Source organism: Pantherophis guttatus, chromosome 4 (genome assembly GCF_059756535.1).
Source record: "Pantherophis guttatus breed Tessera chromosome 4, ASM5975653v1, whole genome shotgun sequence".
NCBI lineage: Eukaryota > Metazoa > Chordata > Lepidosauria > Squamata > Colubridae > Pantherophis > Pantherophis guttatus.
Window position 1 is genome coordinate 59,293,672 of NC_142066.1, and position 9,896 is coordinate 59,303,567.

A 9,896-nucleotide genomic window follows, 5' to 3' on the forward strand; every position below is an offset into this window, starting at 1 on the left:
ATACTTGAGATGAAGTCTATAAGTCACTTCTTTATATTTTTTTCTTTTCTTTTTATTCTTTATGTCTTTCCTATTTTTTCTTTCTTTTAGTTTGTATTAGTTTCTACTACTGTAATTATCTTTAATAAAATTACTTAAAGAATAAAAACAGTTCTAACTCTATCGATTGTTGTGATTGGCATTTCATAGGGACTGAAAATCCTGCCAGGAGAGCCCTTCCCAACACTAAATTGCTATATTAACTCATCTTGTTGACTACAACATTCTGAACCGCCTACACAATTTGGAAGACTTAACACAAACAGGTTTTTTCCCCTCAATAAAACATTTGTCTTACGTTTGGGAAAAATGGTACTATAGGTGGATAGACAGCAGAAACAAAAATAGGTAATATTCCTAAGGAAGTTGATATCTATCGCTCTATAATATATATGTATATTATGTAGAGTTTATATGAACTGTTAATCCAAAGTATATAAAAATGACTACTGTCTGACTATGTATTAGAGTTTTGAAAAACAAAAACTACAATAAAAATTATTTATTAAAAAAAAAAACATTTTTCTTACTTCCGCTTTTCTCCCAGGTGAAAAAAAAAGGGGGGGGAGGGAAGGGGGAACCCCTGCTGTTGCTAACATTAAAGGACGCCTCCCTCCCTGGAATCTTCCGTTTGTATTGGAAGAGCGAAGCCTCGCTCTCGGGGACTATCGCTCTACCCTTTTTCTCTCTCTATAGTTTACTCCACTTCCTGTTTGTCCCGTAGAAAGAGCTGCCGGGACCGGAAGCCGGAAAAAAAACCGAGTTAGAACTGTTGGAGATGGGCTTGTTTGGGAAGACGCCAGAAAAGCCGCCCAAAGAACTGGTAATGGTGGTGGGAGAGAAGTTCAGGGGACCAAAGGTGGGACTGGATGGGCCGAAAGTGGAGGATGAACAGCGGGAAGGTCTGAAGGGCAGGCAGCCGGACCTGGCGAAGGAATGTGCCTAGTTGTGACTGCCGCTGCCGGGCAAACCCGTCGCCTGTTTTTAATCCACTTCTCTAGTAAGAGCAGCGGAGTCATTTCCCCACATTTCCCCGTGTGAGCCTTAGTGAAGTTGGACAGGAAGGGGCGACTGCCCAGGTACATCCTCCCACACAGCGTAGCTCTTGTACGTTTATTGAAAGGTAATTTGAAACCACCAGGATTGCTTGCATTGTTTACTGGGGGAAAAAAAAAATAAACTTCCCTGTTTCCGTCTGCTTCCTCGGGTCAGTAACCTACGATACGCTTCAATATCCTGTGTTTGGTAAGGGACCACCGGACCACTGATTATGTGCAAACCAAGCAATTGGCTAGGCTGGTGCAAAACACAAAATGCTTTATTATGGTTATTTTTGGTGTATTGAGAGATTCATGGGATCCAACGAATTCTGACTTGGCATCAAATTTTGTAAAGTCAAGCCCCAAGTGATTATTCTACTCACATATATACTTGGAAGATATGTCTAAAGCAGGGGTGGGCGACTATGGCCCTTTTATGACTTGTGGACTTCAACTCCCAGAATTCCTGAGCCAGCTGTGTTAGCTCAGGAATTCTGGGAATTGAAGTCCACAAGTCATAAAAGGGCCATAGTTGTCGAACCTCTGGTCTAAAGAATAATCCTTTTGATTTGATAAACAAATGCAAATGTGTAAGCTACACTATGAGGGAACTCCATTATAAGGTGGCATTGTTATTTATGTGATTATGCCTCAAAGAACAGCCTTTCAGTGTTTGTGACCTCAGAGCCAAAAATTGGTCCCTCAGAGTGTCTTGTTGGATTTCATCATAGTAGCCTCACTGCTTTCTATAAAGATATATATCGTTCTCCAGACATTTAGCCTATAATTCCCCTTATTCCTCAAATGATTGTAATGAAAACATGGGGAAGGACCAGGTTTGGATAAGGTTACCCTGAGTGGAAAAAGTTCCCTGAATAACAAAATTTCATTAATTTTGAGCTCAATCTCTTAAATTTATATCTAATATTTATATCTTCAGGTCAATGAGTGGTCACTGAAAATACGGAAAGAAATGAGGGTGATTGATAGACAAATTAGAGGTTTGTATTCCCACGCTTTTGTCTGAATGAAAGTGGTAACATGTTAATAATTTTTTTCTAATTTGGTTAGCAGTATAAAATTGTTGCTCACATTTCTGCCATAAGTAATTAATTTTAGGTTATCTGTTGTGATTTCAGCTTCCATATGTTTTATCCTAGAGTAGCTAGATCATTTCACATAGCTGCCTTTTTGTATACTTCCCTAATTAAAGGGCAACTGGAACTAAGTACAATGTGCACTCAGGTAATCCACTTAAATTCCTAAATAGCTCTGACCATGCCCCTTGTTAAATTCTTCAAGACTTACATATTGGGGCCATTAAGTTCTTCCAAAATAAGCTAAAATATATATGTCAATATATGCTTGGAAAATATTTTTTGAAAAATTCAGATTAGACGTCACAATTGGATCTAAGAGGCCATGAAAAATGGTAGTTAAGATTGGACTAGGACTTGAGAGACCCAGTTTCAAGCCTACTTTAGTCATATAAAGTCATTCTATTTAAGCTTAAGAGACTTAACTGAGTCATTATTAAGAGGATAAGATAAAGAGAAATCCCTATGTAAGCTATCTTGAACTCCAGGAAAAAGATAGAATATATCTCTTAACAAGCCAGAAAACATTGCTACTAAATTCCACTTCATATTTTTAGAAAGATTAAAGAGCATTTTTGATGAAAGAATATAAGAAAGGATGTTCAGTATTAATGGTAAATCTTGTTGCTGGAGTACAGCTTGGTGGCAAGAAAATATCACTTTTTTTTTCCCATGTTAATGTGATGTCAGGAAATATTCCTCTTTAAAATCCTGAAATAAACCCTTTTAAACTCTACTTATATTTTTCTTAAATTCAGATATTCAGAGAGAAGAAGAAAAGGTAAAAAGATCAATTAAAGATGCTGCAAAAAAGGGGCAAAAAGACGTGTGTATTGTTCTGGCCAAGGAAATGATCCGTTCACGCAAGGCTGTGAGTAAACTCTATGCTTCCAGGGCCCACATGAATTCAGTCCTGATGGGGATGAAGAACCAACTAGGTAAGGTTATTTTTGGGGTCAATATCCAGGCCCTTGCATATAGATATTAATAGAATTATTAATTAAATTATTAATTAAAATGTAATAAGGTTAATATACCAACTCACAAAACCAATAATAGTGTTTTGAATAAAAAATAGTCCTTCTAAACTATGTATACATGTGCCGTCCTGCATCAGAATTGCCTTATTGGAGAGAGGGGCAGCATATAGATTTAATAAATAAATATTGAGATCCCACTTGAGTTATCCAGGTTTCACATTATTAACTGGATTTTTGAAAAGGGACACACACATTTAGAGGTACTAATCAATTTTAAGTTATCTATGCTGGAATGCAGTGGTGTGATCTGCGTATTAGCTCTTTGTCTATATAATCATAATAATGCTTCTGAAAGGAGCCTTTGACCTTAATTAAGCAGCAAAGAATAAAGATTGTGGATTACAATGTGAAAACATAAAATTTGTTAAACTCTACGAACTAATTCAAAGCACTGATTTTTCTTTTGGTTGGGCAGGAAGGAAGTTGAATAGTATTTTAAAAATTATTCAAATGGAAGTTGACTATTTTTTCCTTTTGCAAGTTATCCATGTTCTCTTTTTAAAAGATGTTTTTCCAAAAGTTTTAATGTTAGTTTGTCATACTGGAATTCAGAAGAGGTTTGTTTTCTACTAAATTGGGATGTACGTTTTGTCATAATATAGAATCTGGAAAGTGAAGTAAATTGGACTAGTACCAATCAGAAAGACAGAACTTCTAGTTCATAATGCAGCATGTTTTTTTAATTTAATACACCTATATCACTTCCCATTAAAAATTTCCCATTTAAAAAAATTAAAAATCAGCTTTACAATTCAAGAGAATAAGTTAAAAATTTAACACATACATTTTATACCACAGTTGGAAAATGCAAAATAAAATCAGCAAGATAAATATCAGTAAATAAACAAAATGTAAACCAAGCCATTAAGTTAAAAGTAACAACAGGGTGAACATACTATTGAAACAGATGGGAGAATGAAAGTGTCCTTAGCACTAAAAAGACAGTAAGGATGGAACCAAACATATAATTAATGAGCATATTCTAGTTTTGGGAGATGATTATCACTGAAAAGGCCCACTCCCTAACCCTATAAGAGGGGAACTGTCTACTCTCCTTTGATAGGCATCTCTTTTGCTCCATCTGCTGAATTACCTATCCAGACACTTAGCAACCACAACTGAGAGAAGTGAGATTGCAGACATTGAATGAAATAATTATGTAATGACCACTGACTGCCGTTTTGCTCAACAACTGAAATTCTAGTATAATTTTGGTGATAAGTCAAAGGCTACCTGTAGATTATTGCTGTCCAATTAAGAAAGTCTTAATAATGTGAATTTGGTTATTTGTGAGCTATCAAGGCTTTGGTATCATTTCTAGTTTGACCACAACCTAGAAGACTCCAAAGAGAGAATGTGGCGCTAAAGGAAAAAAAGAAAGATTTTCTATCTCCACAAAGTAGGCTCAAAATGAACTTGTACTGAAATTCTATTATGAGATGATTTTCCTCCGATAAAGGAGAATATTTGTAGCTCAGAATTGAAATTAATCCTTGGTGCTCTCTGAGTTTGGTTATTTTTATGCAGACATTTTGTTACCAAAATTACCGGTAGGTAACATCATCAATGCTAACAAGGAGTGAGATTTCCTGTCAGTTAGTTTGGTTAATGAAACATCTGCATAAAAACAACCAAGCTCAGAGAACACCAAGGACTCATAATTTTCTTCCACTTGCATTGTTTCTTACAGTGTCCTTAGTTGAAATGTGTACCAGAAACTTTAATACACTCCACAGGTTGGGGGTGGGTGGGGGGTGGGTGGGTTCAGAAGCAACCCAATTAACATCCTCAGGCAAGTTGGTGTCAAAAAATAAATTCAATTGAGGTCTGAAATATAGTATTTTCTGTCAAAAAAGGTAATTCTAGGTTGTAAACTAGGATGTAGTATTTCTGGAAATTACAAATTCTACTTCTTGCTTAACAATCCATCTACTGATACAATAAATAATGTTAACATTGCTCATTTATTAACTATCTTAGTTGTTGAAACATTACTGAAAGGGCAAAATAAACCACATTTAGCACTTTATAGTTATTTGGCATTATTGTATTTATGGAATATTGTTTTTCCTTGATTGTACAATTTAAAGTATTATAGAACAATTGGAAAAAGGTTGGAATTTTGGAGACATATTCATTCTTATGGATCTTCATAAAGTTAAGCTATGAGGGAAAATATTACTATTTTGTAATCTTGAGTATCCTCACTCCCCTCTGAATTAAATAGGAAGCTTTATGTGGGTGGCCATGACAATCTTGATGCCAAAGATGCTCTTCCATTGATCTCAGTTTGATTTAAAACCTACCATGCTTTCTCTTGGCAGCTGTCCTGAGAGTAGCTGGTTCCCTGCAAAAGAGCACAGAGGTCATGAAAGCTATGCAAAACCTAGTAAAAATCCCTGAAATTCAGTCTACAATGAGAGAGCTGTCCAAAGAAATGATGAAGGTGAGATTAAAAGTTTATTAAAATATAATGGATATATCATTTACACATTTAAAATGTAACAAACTATATGAGAGATGCAAATAGATTTAGAATATGGATTCTCTATTTGTGTCTCCTGATTTCATGGTCTCACCTGCCCTTTTCCTTTGTAGATTTAAGATCAGCTCAGAGCAAATGCTTGCCATACATTCCAGTCCATTGAATTGGAGAAGTTAGTTTGGTATAGTTAGATCTTTTAAAGGTGTGATTGGGAGGATTGGTTTCTTATTATTGTGTACATATAAATAACATTATGATCTAATTTCTGCATATTCTTTAGGCAGGTATCATAGAAGAAATGCTAGAGGACACTTTTGAAAGTATGGAAGATCAAGAAGAAATGGAAGAGGAAGCAGAGCTAGAGATTGACAAAATTTTGTTTGAAATTACTGCTGGTGAGTGGGGGCATAAATGTCCATACAGCTTTACTATGAATCACATTTTATTAATGGATACATAGTTCTTTTTTCTTTGTCATGCCAATACTTTGATTAATTTAAAATTTCATTTTTTGTTAGCTGAACCAAATTCTAAATTTAAGCTAAATACTAGTGTACATATATGATTTAAAACATTCTCTGCTTGTATTGATTTTAATCATTCTCTCAGCATTTACATTCTACAAGCATATTTTATTAGATTAATTTATTATATTTCTTACAGTCGTGATTTTATGGATATCAGAAACTGATTTGTGAGGGAAAAAGTTGATCAACATTGTTCACTGTCTCCAATTATCAATTATCATGCTGTGTTTTCTCTAACAGAGTTGGTGAGATTGTCAAAATTTCATAACATTGAGATTTTAAAGTTAGAAACAGACTGCATTCCTTTAAAGTACATATCCAGTTCCAACTTCATTTCAACCTAATATTATGTTCTAATATGAATTTATCCCCTACAGACATTTTGTACCCTTTTTGATAGGCTGTAGTATATTTAGTAGTAAAAAAACAAGGGGTAGGAAAATATATTCCAAACAAGACATTTTTATTAAAGCCATATAACAAATAATAATAGGCAAAAACAACTGCTTACATTAATTGAGTCATTTCAATAAGAATTATACTTTCCCTAGTGTTTCTCAAGTCCTCTTTTAAGGACTCCTGTGTTGGTTGGAAAATTTTGGGAACTGAAATTTGCATATCTTAAGATAGTCATGGTTAAGAAACACTGATCTAAAAGCTTCTTTAAACAATGTGTTACGAGGAGAAGTATTTTATAACATAATCATAAAAGTTAATATAATTTATACAAGCAAAATACATAGAAAATAATGTTCACTTCATCTTGATAGCTGAGCTGCATGAATATATGCTTTTAATGTTGCTAAATATTTTTAAGCAAACAAAGTTATTTTTCTAGATTTTTCTTGCCAATGAAGCATTTTCCTTGTGAAAATTCTTTGTTTCTTATTAGCTTTCAGTCATGGTCTAGCTCGGTCCTGGTTGTGGTTGTTTTCTTGTAGACGTTTCATTACTCAACAACATAACATCTTCAGTGGTAGAAAGGAATGGGGTTTGCTCTCTGTATATGCGATGGCTTGTTTTGTTTGCGTTGGTAGGAGTGCTGTTTTCTTCTTCGTAGTTCTTTGATTAGGCTATTGTTTATTGTATGACTGTTAGTCTACTATTAATCCTGATGTTAATACCTACTCATCGGGATGATTGCAATCAACTATCAGAACAACAATCAGGCAAGAAAACAACTGAGCTCAGAGAGGACCATTGACTTCACAGTTTACCCTGAGCTACATCCATATATTCTCTTCTATTTGTCCTGGTTTTCAGATGTTCTTTTCTGGCTTCATAATGTTCTTTGTCTTGATAAACTGGTTCACAATATTATTCTTTCCAGTTTGTTGGGATATAAGGGGCCTATTTAGGGAACCCATGGACATGTTTTTTTTACTAAATTTTTTCAAGCTTCTTTGCTCAAATACTCAGGCCATCTTTACACCATTTAGTTATTTGGATAGTTGGATTCATCCCAAGATACCTTTAAATTTTAATTTTGAAGACTCATAGGCAGGGTTTTTAGAATGAATTCATCATCATCATTGGTTCCTTTTAAACAAAGTGCATTGGGCAGCAAGCTTTTTCCACTGAATTCTATCCACATATAATGAATTAATTTATTTGAAATTTATTCTCAACTTCCAAAGCTTTAAGTTGTTGATAATGGCAGGCTATAGTTCTAAAGATAAAAATTTATGAACTGAGTTGTACTTAAAACAAATTATATTAAGGGGGGTGGGGGTGGGGAATGACAGCTTCCAATAAAACAGATAGTTCTGACAGTTTGTTGGTTGTGAGGTTTATATTAACTTCAGTCAGATTTTTACAAGCGTTGCATGCTTAATTTTAGCTATTATAGCTCCTAAAGTCCTTAGGTTGTTTTGCCTGGACATCTAAGACCCCTACTTTCTTTGGGTTGCTTATAGCTCCCAAATATATCTTTTGCAGTGGAGAGCAACGCTTAATTGAACAATATTAAACAAGAACTATACTGGAAAGGGTTTTTTCAGATTTTTTTATCCCACCTTTATTGTTTTTAAGTAGTGGACATACCTCTCATACTTCTTCCTCCTTTTCCCACAACAATCTTGTGAGGTGGGTTGGACTGAAAGTGAATAACTGCCCCAAATACATCCAGTCAGTTTTCCATGTCTAAAGGCAGGACTAGAAATCACTGTCTCCTGATTTGTAGCCTGGTGACTTAACCTTTAGACCAAACTGGTTTTAAGATTATTCTTGTATATTTCAATGTTTCTTTTTGTTGCTCAGCTGTTTGCTTTGATTTATTTCTGCAGGAGCCTTGGGCAAAGCGCCTAGTAAGGTTACAGATGCCCTCCCAGAGCAGGAGCCTGAAGGGGCCACAGCAGCTGTTGTAGACGATGAAGAGGAAGATATTGAAGCTATGCAGTCAAGATTAGCTACACTTCGTAGCTAAAATGAAAGCAGTTGCACAGCTCGATTCATCTCGCCATAGGCAAATCTGTCATGCCTTTACAATGTAAATCTTCCTACAGAAGTTTTTCCTGTATATATTCTATTTTTTGTGCGCTTATGTTCAGAAATATTTTTTTTAACCCTTTTTGCCACATCAATGTATGTCAGGTCAAAACATCTCTGGCATAATAAAGAGAATCTAGTATATTGTCAAACAAAATAAAATATGTATGATTTCATCAAATACATTTTTGGATTGCACATATCACAGTAGCATTATATAGATTTTTAAAGCACTAACTGGATTTTAAACAGCTTTTAATGCTTTATTACAATATCAGCTGAGAGTAATAAAAGTGGTAGTAGTTCATTACAAATAAACAGTGCAAAGGTTGCATTTCAAGGGAAAAATCACCTTTATAAAAAGAACTAAAAAGAAGAAACTGCCTAAACTTACAGTCCCCAGCATGGTACTTAGGAGCGCCAATATGCCCGTTGATACTTTTCTTTGCATCTGCCAAAGTTCTTGGCCCAATTAACATTTTATATCAGGCCATTACAATGGAATCAGTGTTTTGGTTCTAATTTTTAAATGTAGGCTAGTACTGTGCAAGATTCAGACTTAAATTATTTGTATTTCCAAACACACCTGTGGATCCTTAAGCTTTCCTAGAAATAAAAGTGGTGGCTTTCCTGGTTATTCACCAGATTTACTACTAAGCAAAAATGGGTGACTCCTGGGAGTGTCTTGCATAGCAGGAGTCCTCAGACTCCAGCATATCAATCCCTTCATAAAGTTTCAGATTATTCATCATTTATTATACAAAAACTAGCAGAGGCACCATTTAACTTAAATGGCAGAGGCAGCCATTTTGCAAAAGTGGCAACATCATGTTCCCAGTTTCTATTAGTAACCAAAACTTGGAATAGGTCAATGGGAAAGAATTTGTTAACTGAGTTGCCTTTGCCATGTTCCTTTTAGATTTAATTGTGCATATTATATGAATTTACTCAGTAGGGAAGGGCCTGTTTTATATCTAAAAACTACAGATCACTTTTAAAAATGGCCTTTGATGTACAGGAGGGTACCAGTGGGATAATAATGTTGCTGGTGAGCGAGAGGCACATTTCTGGCAGTGTATTAAATGATTCCAGGAAGGATATTGTCAAAAGAACAATTTGGGATTCCAACTCGAGCCAGGATTGTGCAAGAATAAATAAAAATGAGATCCAGATAGCTGCGA

The 9,896-nt window shown here is 35.0% G+C and overlaps 1 protein-coding gene across 3 annotated transcripts in view; it reads left to right on the forward strand.

Annotated features, from left to right (window-relative positions):
* LOC117664805 (charged multivesicular body protein 3) overlaps positions 1-8,896 on the forward strand; it is a 32,773-nt gene extending 23,877 nt beyond the window's left edge. The window contains exons 1-6 of one of the 3 annotated variants that reach the window (XM_034416137.3): positions 710-862; positions 2,020-2,080; positions 2,935-3,114; positions 5,541-5,662; positions 5,982-6,096; positions 8,514-8,896. In XM_034416137.3, coding sequence (XP_034272028.1) covers positions 818-862; positions 2,020-2,080; positions 2,935-3,114; positions 5,541-5,662; positions 5,982-6,096; positions 8,514-8,653 — 663 coding nt within the window. In that variant the 5' untranslated portion in view covers positions 710-817 and the 3' untranslated portion in view covers positions 8,654-8,896. Of the gene's footprint in view, positions 1-709; positions 1,163-2,019; positions 2,081-2,934; positions 3,115-5,540; positions 5,663-5,981; positions 6,097-8,513 lie in introns of those variants that run through there. The other 2 variants (XM_034416138.3, XM_034416139.3) reach the window with 2 other exon arrangements.
* The last annotated feature ends 1,000 nt before the right edge of the window (positions 8,897-9,896 follow it).